The sequence below is a fragment of the Eutrigla gurnardus genome, assembly GCF_963514095.1.
Source record: "Eutrigla gurnardus genome assembly, chromosome: 13".
NCBI classification, from domain to species: Eukaryota; Metazoa; Chordata; class Actinopteri; order Perciformes; family Triglidae; genus Eutrigla; species Eutrigla gurnardus.
The window spans coordinates 22746271-22763694 of record NC_139936.1 but is presented as its reverse complement, the minus strand read 5'-3'; the positions used below and the strand labels follow the sequence as shown (position 1 = coordinate 22763694).

Here is a 17424-nt window from a genome sequence, read left to right as displayed (position 1 = left end):
TGAACCTACACCACTATGTATAATAGCGGAAGGTCAGCATTGCATGAAGGAACACATATTCAGAGACAGTGAGAAAGAAAAAAACTTCTCCAGCGGTTTTGTTTGGTTGGTTTTGAGTGTTGCCGAAGCAATGGTCAAATGTCTGTGCGCGTGTGAGTGTGTGTGCACGTGTGTGTGTGTGTGTGTGTGTGTGTGTGTGTATGTGTGTGTGTGTGTGCACGTATCCACTAGAGAACAGTGTAATATTGTTTTGGAGCCTTCTGGTTGGGACAGAGCTAACACCTGAATGAACCTGTCACTGCAGACACATTGCTTTTTCAGCTCCAGCGATTGCATTGCACCCAAACATACTCAACTTTTTCTGGGTGGTTCTTGTGTGTGTGTGTGTGTGTGTGTGTGTGTGTGTGTGTGTGTCAGACAGGGAGGGAAAGGTATGTAGCTTGTGCGTTGCCTGTGTACATGTGTCCGTAAGTGTGAGAGAGACATGAACCTCTGCTGTGTTTAAGGTTCCTCTCTGGAAAATATGAAGTAATACTTCTCGCTACTTCGTTCTTTGATGGACTGTGCCTAAATAGGCTGGCAATAAAACGTCTCATCTCTAACCTATTTTATCTCCTGCGTCACAGTTACTTATGTACAAAATATAGCAAGCTCTAACTGTTATGTGCTGGGCTCAAGCTACAGGACGGATCCCACTCATGAATTTTTCCAGGATAAGTCGGGGCCCAATACGCTGGTAGCTTCCTCAGTTCCAGCCTTGAGAAGAAATAAAAAAAGGCTAAGCAAGAAGCACCCAACCTATTCTGCAAATTTATCAAATCTAGCATCCATTCCTCATCAACCACAGCCAGTCCCAAAACATTGGGCAGATAAATATTTTAACACACAGGAAAACATTTTTAATCAATGATTTTATTACTAAGCACAATCTTGATTGATTGTTCTTACCTGAGACTCGGTTAGATCAAAATAACAGTGCTGCTGTTCTTATTGAATCAGCTCCTCCTAACTACAGTTTTATGAGTGAAGCTAGAGTGCACACGAAAGGAGGGGGAGTGGCTGTTTTGTTTAACGATTCCCTCCAATGCAAGTAGATATCTTATGGAAAATTTGCATCCTTTGAATACGTGGCTCTTCAGTTGAATTCTTCTTCCTGAGTTATGTTCCTAAATGTCTACAGGATACCTACATACCGTGCAACCTTTTTTGATGATTTTTCTGAACTACTGACTATAATCTGTATTGACTTTGACTGTGTAGTTAGTTACTGTTGGTGATTTTAATATTTACAGTATGTTGACAAACTCCATGACAGAGGGACTCAAGAACTGTGTTGTATCATTGATATGGACTTATTCAACAATGTCACATCAGGTGCAGGACATGTGTTGTCCATGTATCCACTCAAAATCATTTCAAATACCATGGCACAACTTCATGTCATAACCATTGGAGAACATCATACAACATCTGAAATCCTCCTCCTGCTGCCTTAATATTGATATACATGCATCAAACCATTATGGACAAATATCAAACCTCCCATTTCTGAGTAAAATCGTCGAAAAAGCAGTTTTTAGCAGCTGAACGACTTCATGGTACTGAACAACTGTTTTAATGTCTTCCAGTCAGGACTTAGACCACACCACAGCACCGATACAGCTCTTGTTAAGGTCTTCAATGACATCCACTTAAACACGGACAATGGTAGAATTTCAGTCCTAGTATTACTGGATCTCAGTGCTGCATTTGACACAGTCGATCACAACATACTCCTAGACCGTCTGGGAAACTGGGTGAGACTTTCTGGCACAGTATTTAAATGGTTTGAATCCTACCTGAAGGAGGTAATTTCACATCTGAGCAGGCAAACATTACATGTGGAGTTCCCAAGGCTCCATTCTGGGGCTTCGTCTGTTCAATATCTACATGCTTCCACTGGCTCAGATCATGAAAAACAGCAAAATATGTTACCATAACTACGCAAATGACACACAAGTTTACATAACAATATCACCAGGGGACTATAGTCCAGTACTGATTAGATGCATTGAACAAATCAATGATTGGATGTCTAAGTCCATCAGAAAGCTGCAGTTAATTAAGAATGCTGCTGCTCAAGTCCTTACTAAGACCAAAAAAGTGGATCATTTTACTCCGGTTCTCAGATCTTTACACTGGCTTCCTGTCTGTCAAAGAATTGACTTTAAAATACTACGGCTGGTTTACAAAGCACTGAATGGTTTAGGACCAAAATACATTTCTGACCTTCTGCTTAGCTACGAACCATCCAGACCTCTCAGATGGTCTGGGACAGGTCTGCTCTGTGTCCCCAGAGTCACAACCAAACATGGAGAGGCAGCCTTCAGTTTTTACGCACCACATATCTGGAACAAACTTCCAGAAAGCTGCAGGTCTGCTGCAAATCTCAGCTGTTTTAAATCAAGACTTAATACTTTTCTGTTTGCCACTGCCTTTCAGTAAACAATACTATCTAGGAACTTCTTACACTGCACTGTAATTTTAATTCCTTTGATATTCTTATTTTTATTTATTTTTATTTTATTTTATTAGTGTGTTTTAACATTTTCTCTCCAATGCTTTTAATGTTTTATGTGAAGCACTTTGCATTTTCTTGTTGTTGAAAGGTGCTATACAAATAAAATTGCCTTGCCTTGCCTTTGAGTATAACCTACAAGTTGATATAGGTTATTCAGTTGATGGGTACACACACACACACACACACACACACACACACACACAGAACATGGTGGCCCTCAACAAAAATTGATAGAATGTGGAGAAGTTTTCTTTCTTTACCACTGTTTGCAGCGTCTCATAGAAACAACTGTAATTTGGTGTGTGTCCTGCAGATAGACACTCATCACACTTCGTATTACTCGAGAACAGTGATTGCACAGGGTAGACTGAAGGGGTGATTGGAATGACAAAGAAAGAGAGTGATGCTTGTTGTGGAAATGCAACCTAGACAACTTCCGTCAACTAATGTTGCATTCATGTCAGATCATAGTTACTGTAATTACCAGTTTTTGACTTTTCAAAAATGTTCACGTCTGAAGTTCTGATGTATCCGAATTGGTGCCTGATAATAAGGAAGCGTCTCAAGACTAAACAAACACGAACGCTTCACATCCTCACGTCAGTCCCAGTCTGTTATTCAAGGTGGCTGGGCCCACATTAATTGGATATGGTGCTATATTGTCAGTGTACAGTGTTTTTTAAAGTGGCAATCTCAAAGATTTTAATTTAAAAAAAAATTCTGTTAAGCCACTTTCTTTCGTCAAAGGAGATAACGCAATGGTGACTCTGAGCATATGGCCTACTGATGAATGTATTCCAATATTTATACATCTTCAGCAATATAAACTGTGTTGTGACAATAAATCCAGTAAAAAAAATGTAGAGTTTTTTTTAAAATGTTGTCAATGTCAATGCATGGAAAACACTATATGTGCTGCGTTCATCCTTTTATCCAAGGTACTTGAGAAGTTTTACCTGCTGTCGCTAGCAACCATTGCGGCGCACATTGCAGCTCTCATAAAGTTGGTATATTTTTATATCGGGGCGCAGCCATTGTGTCCTGAAAAACAGACGCCTGAGAACACTTGCGCACTGCCATTCACGTCATTCTCGCCTTTCATTTGTCTACATTGACAGCAATGGATTTGAGGGTGCAAAAAAAAAACAGGTTTTATACTAAAAAATGTATACACAAAAAATGGAAATATGCACACTATGATGAAAACCTGAAGCTCATTTATCAGCAAACAGACTCCAAACTGCTACATGTTGAGCACTATTTGATCATTTACGTTCAAATGGAAATCCTAAACTAACCAGGACTAAAACTTTACTTTCCTGCAATTGTCTTCAGTTGTCTCATGATGTGAAATCCTGTAAATTGGCACCTCATGTGATGTAAATGCAACATAAACTAAAATCAGTAGTATCACTCGTAAGTATCCGTGCATATACAAGGAGCATGACTCCCTTCGATTAACATCGCTCACAATGCACCTACAAAGCACTAGATATAATAGCGAGAGACAAGGACAACAAAGCTGGACACATAAAGGTGAACAATAGACAGGCCGGTTATGTTCTTAGTTAACTAGGTTGCTAACCAAACAAAAAGGGCTAAGAAATAAAGACTGAATTTCTACACATAGACTGGATGATCATGTACAGTACGTATGTATAGAAATACTGTATTGGATTTACATTGACAGTGACGCTAACCTCCCCCCCCAAAAAAAACCCTTACCTCTAGCACTTTGATCATAGCACTGTTGTTCTTAAGGTTTGCTGAACAGCTACTACTTTACTCAGATGAGGATCTAACACTTGTTTCTATTTTTTTGTCTTACTTTATCGTCAATATGTTGTGGTTTCTTTCTTTCTTTCTTTTGACAAATGTACTCATTGTAAGTCGCTTTGGACAAAAGCGTCTGCTAAATGACCTAAATGTAAATGTAAATATGTCCACCTTAAAAAGCAAATTGTGCATTAAAAATAATTAAATCCTAATCAATGACGGCAGAAGTGGATGTTTTTGTGTTAGAGGGTTATTGACAGTTTATGACTGATACTAAGTGTTCATCAGAGTGAATTGTTTGTCTTAGGCAGTAATGGAATAAGTGCATGCAAAATTGATCTAGTGATGTATTCCTGACTTGAGTCGTGTCTTGGAGTTGGAGCAGTTGGTTATTGTTTTGAATCTGAAAGTAACATTTTATGGCTCTATTATTTGTGCCGTAGATGGATGGATGCGAGGAGAGCACCGTTAACACAGGAGATAGAAACGAGTTTGTTCATCAGAATATGATGATTCACTGTATCAAAGGCTCTATAAATATCAATAAAATGGCTCCAGTGGTGTGACCTTGGAGTGAAGTACATGTTCAGTAAATACTGTGTTCACGTGTTGACCACGGGATTTGTGTTTATTGATGTCACTTGTGTCTGACGGAGAGGAGGCGGGGCTTTCCTCCACGTACACACTAACAAGATTTCCTTAACATGGCTTAAATAACCGCTATTGCTGCTTTGGTCAGATATACCGGGAAGTCCCAGTCCAGGTCCCAGATACGCTGCGAAACCAAACCTCGTCCTGTCTGAGCTCATCACATCAGGTGCTCGGTGAAATTCACTGAGCTGTCGTCACTGTATCTAGCATGCCACACTTTGGCGGGTTTAGTGGTATGAACCCAAAATAAACAATTTTGCTATGATTTAATTGCAGTAAACATATTATATACGTACTGTATCACAAGCATGAGAATGTTTCAAAAGGGTTGAAAATATCAGGCAGTTCATTCTGTGTGATCTCGGGGAACTGGTGGGACGTAGAAGAAGAAGCAGGTGTATAAGAGGAAGTAAGATGATAGTTTTGAACAGATGTAAAACAAAATAATAATAATAATAATAATAATAATAATTCATAGTGCAATCTCTTCAGCTTCAGTAATAAGAGTGCCTTGTAAAGAAATATTGTACCATTTTATTTTCCATAATTTGGGGTTTAGAAGCAGTTTGAATAAATTGGTTTTGGGAAATCGACAGCATTAGCCTCGCAGAGTTCAGTAGTACATCTCTGAGACAAGATTGGATCTTGCATGCCCTGGTATAGCTTTTGCTCAGAGCTGAACCAGAATTTGTTCTGGGCTTTCAAATGGCATTTCATTGCTCCAATCTATAGCTCTTTTTTTTATTTAGATAAAGCCACAAGTCTGGCTTCTCTGGGTTTTCATGGTTTTCCTAACAGCATAACTAAGGGACCATTCAGTATAAAATACATCTCAGCAACACATTCATTTGTTTAAAGGTATAATGAAAAACATGTTTTCTCAGGTCTCTACACCTATAAGCTGGTCCTCCCTGAGCCTGTCAACTCCCAGGATGAGGAAAACAAGTGACTCCTGCATGGTCTCTGCAGCCCACCCACTGGTACAACAGGGCTCCAGCTCCCGTTGTTACGTAATGAAGGGAGTCATTTGCATAGACCGATCTCCTCTGATGATGGGAGATATCCGAGAGGGGCCGTTTCGCACCACACTGGGGAGAATGCAGCTCAACTTACTGGTCATTGCGCTGGGTGATCCGGCTGGTGCTCCGTGAATAAATCCCGGTGCGGGTGTAGCTGGAGACAATCCTCCTCTGTCTCACGCGCTCTGGTGCGTCTTCACTGCTGCCTCAGGTCGGACCGGGGGCGCGTGTCGATAAATTGTCCGAGGTGGGGGGGGGGGGGCATATTTATTCTGTGCCATGTCGACTGCAGGGTCATGTCAAAATAAGTGATATTGCTGGGGGGGTTATGCATAAAGTGATCAGAGGTCCGAAAATCCCTCCCGTGGGTCTTAAAATAAATAATGTACAGACCCTAAGTGAGTGAGCTGATATCATGGTGTGAGTTACCGGCCTGGTCTCACACAACAATTTTTACTTCATTCAGTACACAATAACAACCGCACAACTTGCTTCTTGTGTGTCATTTTACACCATGTAGTGTGTATTGACTGTCAGACACGTGAATATGTAACATGAGAAACTACTACTCACTCTAAGCACAACGTTTTTCTGAAGTCAGATCAAGTGGTTTTGGCACGAAATGACAGGCAAAAAGCCTAAAATGCTTATTATGACGCACAAAATGTCCTTTAATCTCGCGTATGCCTTCCCATGAGATCACTTGCTCCACACAGTGCATATATAAAGGGTTGATTTGTCGATATAAGGTCAACGCTCTGGACTGCAAGTGTTACCGAGCCACCTCTCTGATTAATTGATAGATACCACGCTTTATTGCAGTATTGCTTTCAATGATTTGGAGATGACATTCCAGTCCTGATTCATATCACACAATATAAGAAGCTCCTTCATTTTTTTTACTGATTTTATGACGCGAGCTGCGACACATCGACGATCGCACTGACATTTGAAGTCTTAAAGGTGACAGTAATTGTCATGTTGACATGTAAAATTTACAACCAATTGCAACGTCTCCATTTCAGTTCAATTTGTGTTATCGAGTGTGCATATTTGTGACTTGCATACCAGGCAACTCCACAGCCAGTTTTATCAGTGATATAGATTGTAATTATCTATTTAGAGGAAAGAGAGTTATTCAGGATTCAGAAATCCTGAATAACTCTCTTTCCTCTAAATAGATAATTACAATCTATATCACTGAAAAAATTCCTGTTATATGTGCTTTTGAGTGCACAAGCATAATCTTAATTGTGTCCATTTTGTAGGGACATGACTCAGGGCAGGTAGATTGATTTTTTTCTGAAGCGGATCCTTGTGCTTTACTGCATTAAAATTTCCCCCGTGAGAAGGGGACCAGTATTCTGAGGTGGAGGGTGTGAGCCGGGTGTAAACAGTCAATTACATCGAGGGAACCGCACGGCAGGCCGCTGGCATTTGGCTTCCCAGCCTGTTGGGGTGGACTCCATCAGTCCTGAAGAGGGAGAAATGGTCCCAGAACAGATTAAAATTCTCCATAAACCCTATATTGTGAGCTCTGCAGGCGGACTGAAGCCATGCGTGGAGGCTGAGGACTGTGCTGAAACCCCCTGCTCCATGGGCCAGTGTGGGCAGAGGACTGGAAATAAAAACAGTAACTAAAAAAGTCCTTGTGGTCATCTCAGACTGCTACATCATTCGTCCCTGCATGAGCTGTCACCCTGTTGGTATTGGACACGATTGCAGCAGTCCCAGGAGCAAATCCAGGAGGTCAGTGAACGCAGCTCCAGGGAAGCAGTTAGAGGCCGCGTTGAAGATTTCCACTATTATGGTGGTTCGGAGAAGAGAGGACGAGGATATGACGGCCACCGTGTCCAAGCGCATGTTGTGGATAGGCAGAGACATCAGACCCTGGAGAGGGATTCCCTGCTGGATCAGAGCAGGAAGAGATCCAGGGCGATCAGGCACAGCCTCTTTCAGAAATTCACAAGGAGAAGAGGCTGTCTGGGATGAGGGCTCACTGTAAAACGTAAAAACATTTCCATACACATTACCAACAAAATTACATGTGATCAGCTGTAAAAGTACAGAGCCATTTTTATGGTTCAAACCATTAAATTGCATTATATTATAGTTATAATAAATCTACATTTAAATAAGTAATACAGTAGCACTTTAATACTGCACATTTACAGTATAAGTCATTTTCAGAGAACCAATTTTATAAAATCCATTTCAAAAAATGAAATCACACACTATGGTGCAAATCTTCAGTTCTATTTTCCAGCTCCATGGCATTTTTACACACTTTTTACAGCATTAAAATAAACCTATTTATCACAACTTAAAGTTGTCTGTTAACATAATATCAATGAATAAAAATGTATTAAGCCATAATTGAACTCGGAGCTTTCAGATTATCAGTCAACTGCTCTACTAAACTACTGTCACAATGGCAAATATGTCTTATATATTTACGTACAAATAAATTAAACATAGAAGATCAAATTAACCATGGCAAATAAAAACTGCTGTGTACAGAGGCTTCACTCAGCAGAAAAGTCAACATGTCTGCTTCCTCAGGCGACAGAGCAGCCTGCTCGTAGCTAATAGTGTCCCCAGCAGTAGAACATGTACTGTTACAGAGTATAGAGGACCCTTGCACAGAGAGAAAGCTGACCGCCAAGTCTGAAAGCATTGGCAAAGTGCCAGTCTTGTACCACCACCAGATCACTGGACTCACTGAGGTCAGTGTAGACCGCCGTCGAGCTGTACCTCCATCTGAACCTCCTCTGTAATGCTGACACTGTTTTCTGTTCTTACTTCAATTGCCGTGTCCTCCTCAGCAAATGGCTCCTCAAGGACAGAGAGCTTTGGCCGCCCCTCAAACAAAACAGAGAAAAGTTTTTGCAGCGTTGCTACAGCAGCTGTGCTGTCTTCATCTCTCATCTAGTATGTTCGTGTCCTGTTTTGAAACTCAAATTAAACCTTGACATTTTGTGGGATTCTGAGTTGTTGTCAGCCCTAAACCTCATGGTTTTATCGCCTAAACTTCCTGTGAAGACAGGTTTATTTTGAAAAGGCACCATGCATGTAACCAGCATGGTTACATACCAAGATGGTATGTATATGCATGACAGTATGCGTGCTTGTGCAAGTGAAGTATTTAGTTGAGCCCTAAACAGCGTCTCAGATAGCAGAACACTGACTCAGCTGCAGTATTAGGCACATTATTGTTTGATAGGCTTTTATCATGATTCACACTGAAATCCCATACCGTCCCACCCACAGCATCCATAGTTACCTGTTATACTTAACAACAGCCAGTAATGAAGAAATGATGAAATGAAGCAGAGGCTTTTTTTATTACAGGGGATCCAATGGAAGGCTGAGGTAAATCTGTGGTTTGTGACCAAAATCCGAAATCAGGAGCAAAGCCACGTTTGTGCTTTATGATGCGGTGACTTTAAAACGATGTCAGGTTGGGTTTGGTGTGAGACAGAGAGAAGCAGACAGACAGGTAGAGACAGATGAATGAAAAGCAAGCATGATGGAAGAACCTGGAAGAGGTCAAGGGGAGCTGACACCCATCAGTTTTCTCCCCTTAATCTGTCTGTGTAACACATCGCTCACCAGACCCTCCCTAGACACACACACTCACTCAGACACACACACACACAGAGAGAGAGAGGGAGAGAGAGAGAGAGAGAGAGAGACGGCAGATATCACAGGCCCTCAGCAATTGGCTTTGTCATGATCTTTAACCCCTATATATCTGTGTGTATGTGTGTGTGCGTGTGTAGGACGGAGCTATTAAACATTGGCTCAAAAATCAATTTACAGCTGCTCCATTCTTTCTAATTCACCTTCCACTAGACGCTGGACATGTGTGAGTTAGTGACGGAGAAATAAAAAAAGGAGTCAAAAACACAGTCAGAGATATTTTCAGTCGCTAAACAGCATCTAAAGTATTTCTCTTGATGCTGTGAAACAGTCGTGAGTGTGTTGAATGTTTATCTCCAAAATCCCACCCAGGAGACTATTTGTGTTGCACTCACTGGGTAAGTGGGTATATTTCACTGCTATCTTGACCGTGGAAAATGTACTGTCACAATTCAGATAGTGTTTTTATTTAGGACCTGCTGTTTCTCTGTGCTCTGTCTGCTCAAAACACCTCAGACACATTTTACTGCTAGCGTGAAGGCATTTCCTTCTATTTTGACTCATTCAGTCGTTACTTTCTTCTGAATCCGACCACAATCCCAAATACCTGGTATTTATATAATAACAGTGACATTGTTTGTCTCAGGGCTCGACATTTCTGTATAAAGACATTTCTGTGTAAATGATACAACTGGATGTGATTCCTGCTGGCAGCAGGTGGAGGCAGGATGCCTGACAGGCACATAGACAAAGCAGGTAATGACTACATAGTGCATGTGCAGCACGACTCCACGTTGTCAAAATGAGAAATTTCTGTATGTAGGAATCGGAAAACTACGACGGCGTATTAGGTCCAGAGTAGGAAAAAAAATGGAGTCGAGAGAGGTGGGGCAATATTCCGAGAAATAAAGTCGCAAATTTGTGAGTTTATAAAGTCGCAGATTTGCTACTTTATTATGAAGCTAACAACTGGCATCTATGCTAGCTAACTTCTCATGAATGTACGCATTTATTCTTCTATCTCAAAGCATCCACCTACAACACACAAATATTCAAATCTCTAAACATTCAAGTCTGTTGAGTCGTTTGTAATCAGGACTGCAGCATAAAAGTGTCTTGAACCTCCGTTTAGTTTGGTGAACAATGGAGAACTTTGAAGAGAGACAACCAGAGAAGGAGAGGGGTAAAAGATGAAGAGGAGGAAGAAGGTAGAAGAAGAGGACAAGGAGGTGGAAGAGGGGGGCAAGGAGGAGGAAGAGGAGGACAAGGATGCCTAATTCATTTTTGTGAAGGGGGGGGGGGGGGCAGACAGGTTTACAATACTGTATCTCTGTGTTTACCAAAATAATACTATTTTTGCTGCATATTTGTTCTTTTTTATGTTTGTGTTTTCATGTTGCACTTCAGTGTGCAGCAAATGCTTAGTTGTGTACTCCATGAATGGTGTGTGTGTGTGTGTGTGTGTGTGTGTGTGTGTGTGTGTGTGTGTGTGTGTGTGTGTGATTTGAAAATGTGGTGTGTGAACCAAATGAAAATACGAGTTCCATTTTGTGAACAGTGAAGAGATTTGAAGAGTCATCTTGCAAAGGGAGTCAGGCTGAGCATTCTTATGTGAGGTTTTCAGTTTTGTGTGTGCAGTTTGGAGAACGCCGTTATTGTTTTGATAAACGTGTTAACAATTGTGAAAAATTGTAATAATAAATAAATGTGTAAATTCATGGAAGCTAGCTAGCATAAATGCCGGTTGTTAGCATAGTAATGAAGTAGCAAATCTGTAACTTTATAAAGTAGCACATTTGCTATAGTTTTCAGGAAGGAAAGCAATCTGAAAATAATCTTTCATTTATTTTAATAATGGGATATTTCATGAACAGATTCTTATGATAATTGTTTTTGTGGTAATGTCTCATGGAATCACGTGCACAGTGGCTTTTGAGGTACAGAGTTCTTACTTTAAACTAGAGTCCTTGTTTTCAGATTGCAAGCTAAGCTAAAGTAGATGTGGCATGAGTGTCCATCCAAAATATCTCGAGCTACTAGGCCGTGGCTATGCCCAACACATATGTAAGCAGAACAATATGATAACACCCTCACCGTCATACAGGGAGAGGCACTCAAGCACACTTGCACAGGCCTTTTGGTGAAGGCATGAAGCAGAATGGCATCTATCTTTAAGTTATAAATGTATCATTATTTTTGGATAGCATTATATGACTCTCAGTCCTCAAGGCAGAAGCACTCATCATCACTTCCATCTCTAAGATCCTCCCCATCTTCATCCTGGGTTATATTACCATCATAATCCCATCTAGTGTCTGTGTGGAGGGATCTACATATTTTTTCCTCAGCTCTCAAGATTGTGAAGGATTTTATTGTTCTGGTCTTTTGTGCATTAAAGTACCTTTTCTTACTGACCTTACTGCCGGGTTTCTCTCCTGATGGCTTTTGCCAGTGACAGACCATTGTTCTATGAGTAAGTTGACATGTCGACCTGAATGAGACCTGGATACAATATTCTTTGGCCAATGCAATGTTTTTTTCATCATCTTTAGCATCAATCTCGTATATGTACTAATATACTCATGTCTGCCTCAGATTTATTTTTTAAATGTTATACAAGGCACCCTTTACATTGTCCGGCCTGTCAGGTGGCTTGTCAAAGGAGTTAATTGCAGGAAGTAGCTAAAAACAGAAAATGTAAAAGATTCAATACCCTGAAATTCCGTTTTTTCCTCTCCTTTCCTTGTAGATTAGAAAGTCCATCATACGAGGTGATGCAGCTGGACTTTGAGGTGGATAATGTGATCAACCTGGTGCCAACCCAGACTCTACACTGGAACATTGAGTACCCAACTGGCATGCAGACGACTTCCAGGCAAACAGAGAAAGTCTCGCACCTCTACATCAGCAACGCAGACATCCAGGGGATCGTGCCGTTGGCTGAGGTAAGGGATGACTTGATAGATGATACAGACGGATGGATATTGAATTGAATTGAATTCCAGATATCTGTGGGTATATATATACTGACATAGCCAGCAGCACACATTTCTCCTGCTGGAATAGATTTTCCCCTCCTCCTAACCTTCCTGCTGACACCTCCAGCTCATCCCCTTCCTCCCGGTTGATCAAAGCACTAAAGGTCAGCTTGTTTACCCCCTTCTGTTGCTACAAGCCTCCTGGTCACACACACAGCAGGTTTCACCCTCGCAACTTTCAAAATGACAAGCACCTTCCCAAATATAGAAACACAGCCACAGCAGTACAGTACAGTACTACACACACACCTTCACACACCACAGCGTCATGCTGGCAGGTGCCATTCCTGGTGAGGCTCAAGCTCAGTTTGCCTTTAGGTCCAGATAGACGTGAAACTTCATTGTTCTGCTTTTTGAGTCTCGACCATATACTGTATATTGGACGTCGTCAAGGGGACGTCACCCATTGGTTTGTGGAAGGTTTTGAAGCTTCAAGTTCGGGATACTGGCCTTCACATTCTTGGAATTTCTGCTACCAGCGATTGGGGGTGACCATATTTAGACTGCAGGGGAGCAACGGGTGGAACCCTGAGTGGTGACCTTACTGGATCTGGATCCATCTGGCTTCTGGTGCAAAGCGGTTACTCAAGTTATTTTCAGAATTCAAGGTCAACTTTACAGCTAGGTGTTAAGAGTCATCTCTTATTACATTGGTAACGTGGTAACGACCTGACAATCACAAGGTAGCCCTAATGCTTAATGGTTTATTTTGTTTGTTGATTGTGTCTCTTCTCAGCTACTGTCATGCCCCCCGTTGAAATTGCCCCTCAGGGACGAATAAAGTGATTTGAATTTGAATTGAATTGAAGAAGAGGAGTCGCCACCTAATGGGCCCCAGAGAGAATGCATGTTTAAGAAACTAAAGCATTGGTTTCACTTTTCAGAACTCAAGGATGCCACCTGGTCTGGACTTGACCAAACATGTTCAGTCCACTAGAAAAAAATGTATTTTAATTTGCATACTTGGTAGATATAATATCAAAATATTAGTTCCATTTAATAATAACTAGCTAGTGTGTGCTTCGCAAGACTGTGTTAATATATCATCTGGAACATGAAGCCCTTTTCCTGATTAAGTCCACCAAATGATGGGTGCCTTACTCAAAACATCTGATGTTGTGAAATGATGCAATACACTTTTTTCTATTTCCCATTATTTCTCTCTTGCTAGCTAGTAAATCACATTAACATGCAGCTTCAATTGTATACATTTAAAACTAAAATCATCTTGAAATGTTTGAATAAAACAGATATTATGTAAAATAGAATATAAAAAAAATGTCTGTCTGCTTTGTATTGCATCAAAAAGGTTGCTGTCTGGGAAAGAGAATACATGTTATCATAAGAATGATGACTTTCAACTTGTACTTACTTTTTATCAGCCAGGGTCAGGTGAAGGAAAAGACTGCATTAAAAGTCAGCTTTCATCTGTATCATTTCTCATCATCACCACCATTACTTCATACATTTACAGATCAAAACATCCCACAACAGACATCGCTGCTCTGGCTACAGCAACCAAAGAACCTCGGGCTAAAAAGTGAAGAGGAGGATGCTTTTCAAAATACTCCCAGTTCCATTACCACTGAGGTAGAGCTAATCTGGCCTGATAGCCCTCCTTCAAACAGCAAAGCCCTAGTGAGAAAACCCAATTTTGTTCAAGGCTTTTGCAACCCCTGTCTCTTTCACACATTGGAAAAGCAAGCTTGAAACCATCATTTCAAATAGCAGTGCTGTTGGGATTAAGCTTGTTTCTTTAGTGGGCAAATGAAGCTCTGGGGTGATCTTTTTCCCCATATTCTTTAAAGTGGCAGTCCGTAAAATTTTCGTCTATTTAAGTGTCTTCTAGAGTGAGTTAAAACAATGGTGATTGATCATGTGACCCACTAATTTTTAACTGAATGTTTTAAATATGAATTTAAATGATGTCTTTGCACATCATAACTTACCACTAACTTTGGCCTTGAAACACCCTTAAATGATTTATTCTTTTGTAAAACAAACAATGTCTTGTTTCTAACAAGAGAATTGATTTGATCCTCTTCTGTGGAATTGTTATAAGGCCAAGCCTTGGGTTTCACTAGTCGGACTCACCAAATATAGACTGTGGGTATAATTTGGATTGGCATTGGTATTCTCCTCCCCTTCCATTACCTGTTTTGGAATGGCAGCATCACTGTATCGTCCGCCCAAGACAATTGTGATTGATTTAAACAAATACAAACAAGCCAGAGTGTTGTTTTATTTTCCTCTACCAGAATGAAAATGTGTGGTGCCGGACCTTTTTTGAAAACTATCATCACACTATGGACACATTGTGGTTTACTTAATTGAGATAAATACTATAAACATAGACAAACTGAAAACAACTATCAGATGCAAGTAGTGCTCATGGAAGATAGTTTGATAGTTTGGCCCGGCTATGCATGATGACTTAACCTCAGGTCTCCATCACAGCTTCACTGCTCTGAGCTCTCTGGAACTCGCGTAGCACAGCTCTTCATGCCTAACACCGTCTTGTAATCGCATCGGTGATCAAACGTGTCGATGATAACAGCCTTGTGAACCTACTAATTGGTGTAGCAGGCCCCTTCTGACCCATATCTATGAGACCCTTAACCACTTCACCAATTATATGTTCAGGCCTTTCAGAATTGTATTTAAACCAGGCAGAAAACTCTAGGTGCTGAAATGTGAAGCCAAACTCAAGTGCCTTAAACCTGCATTCTGCTGGCCATCAGGGGCGACTCCTGTGATCGCAAAAATGAGCCAGATTGTATAGAACTGACTTCTCACTTGATTTATTATCTCAGTAAACATTGTAAACATGATCAATCTCGAGTTTCAGGTCTTCTTCAATACAGCAGGATGTTCATTCAAAAAATGATGGTCCATTTAGAGTCAAACAGACCATAAAGTAGGTTATTTACGGTGGGGCTACATTGTGATTGTCATTGCTACCATGCTAGCAATGCAATTAGCTACTAAGATGCCTTTAACAAAAGCTGTTAAGTTGACCTTGAATTCTGAAGCTTCTCACTATAATCCAGATTGATCCAGATCCAGTAAGATTGGTGCCCTTGTGTTCTTCAGATTCCCCGTCGCTCCTCCACAGTCCAAATTTTTAGCACAAATAAAAGCACAACCTATATTCAAATTACATTCGTCAACCATCATTTTCAGCTGTTACATAGCTCCAAACATGCTCCTCTTTCATTTAACTGCCGTGAGAAGCAAAGAGGACAATGCAACATTGTTTGCACAGTTTTACTCTTTGATAAAAAATACAAATGGTCATAGAAGAAAGAAACTGATCCTATTCTTGTATCAAAGCCTGTTGAAGCTAGAATGGATCTTCAAAATGAGACTTTGGTATCTGCAATATATATATATTTTTTTGTCGATCCACCCCTACTATGCACACAACACACAAACACACACACACACACACACACACACACACACACACACACACACACACACAAACACACACACATCTTTGTATACATACACCCAGTTCTCCCTCCATCTCTTTATTGCCCCTCTCCTTTGGGTAAAAGTATCAAATTGGCTGCTATTACAAGCCATGGGTGTCTCCTGATTTGTTTACCAAAACTGCTGAACAGCTGCATGATGATTGGTTGTTTAAGGTGCCTATCACAGGGAGGGTCTCTGTGATAGGTCACTGAGATGAAAGTGACAATGTTTTGGGTCTTGGGAGGATGGAAGGAGAAGGAATCAAATTATAAACTGGCATCTTCAAAGGGAGCCGGCTGTGAAGGCTTTCACAGAGTCTTGCATCCTCCTTCCTAAACAATTGGAATAAAAGTACAATATCACAAGTACAACCATGTGACAAAATGCGGGATCTTTACCGCTGTTACATATTTAAACGTTCTAAAAAACTAAACCTCACACATAGCTGCCTCAGAAGCCCCCAGTGCTGGCTTTAAAACATTATTTCTGATCCGTCTGGGTGATGCAAGTCCACCTCAGCAATCTTTTACCATCTCCCAAATCACAAGTCGGCTTATCAACAGCACTGCTGTGGTAATGCAGTGGGTCCTCTCTTTACAAGGCAATAATGAAAACCAGAACACCGACTGTCATTACCTAGCCCTCTCCGACATTTTCCTCCTAATTCCACATACCCATTAAGGTTCTGGTCTGTTGGCTGAGCGGGAAAGAAAGAGGCCCTCTTTAGGAAACGGGGGATTATTAGGAGTAATTTGTCTCCTGCGGGGGCTGAAAAATTGGTTTCATCTTTTCGAGAGGAGTGGGGAGGTGAGGAGAGGAGAAAGTGTTTGGGAGAGAGGGAGGAAGGGGCGGGGCAAAAAGAGAGCCAAAGAGAGATGGAAACTGAGAGAGGGTGACAGAAAGAGACGGATAGAAGGGAGAGTTTAGAGAGGGAAAATGTTATTAATGTGATTTATTAAATGTCTTTGCCGCCTCTCATTTTAAGTCAATAGAATTAGTCCACTCACCATTTCTAAAAAAATCACTGGTGCATTTTTTTCTGAAAATATTCAGAAAACAAAGAATTATCTACGACAGCATTTTTAAAAAGAAAGTAGTATTATTAGTTATAGCAGATTTCCTATGCTCTGTCATTCTTTTTACTGCCCCATCAAATGAACGATCTATCACCTAATTCACAGAACCTTTGCTGCAGTAAAGTGTGAATTTTGTTTACATTTATTGCCTACAGGGAACAGTAAAGGTGGAGCAGGAGGAGAGA

At 40.8% G+C, this 17424-nt stretch overlaps 1 protein-coding gene across 1 annotated transcript in view; it reads left to right on the top strand.

The window, feature by feature from the left end:
- The window catches only part of LOC311023340 (transmembrane protein 132C), a 177767-nt gene that overhangs the window by 95794 nt on the left and 64549 nt on the right, over window positions 1-17424 (top strand). The window contains exon 4 of the mRNA XM_084025106.1: window positions 12398-12593. Coding sequence (XP_083881232.1) covers window positions 12398-12593 — 196 coding nt within the window. The remainder of the gene's footprint in view (window positions 1-12397; window positions 12594-17424) is intronic.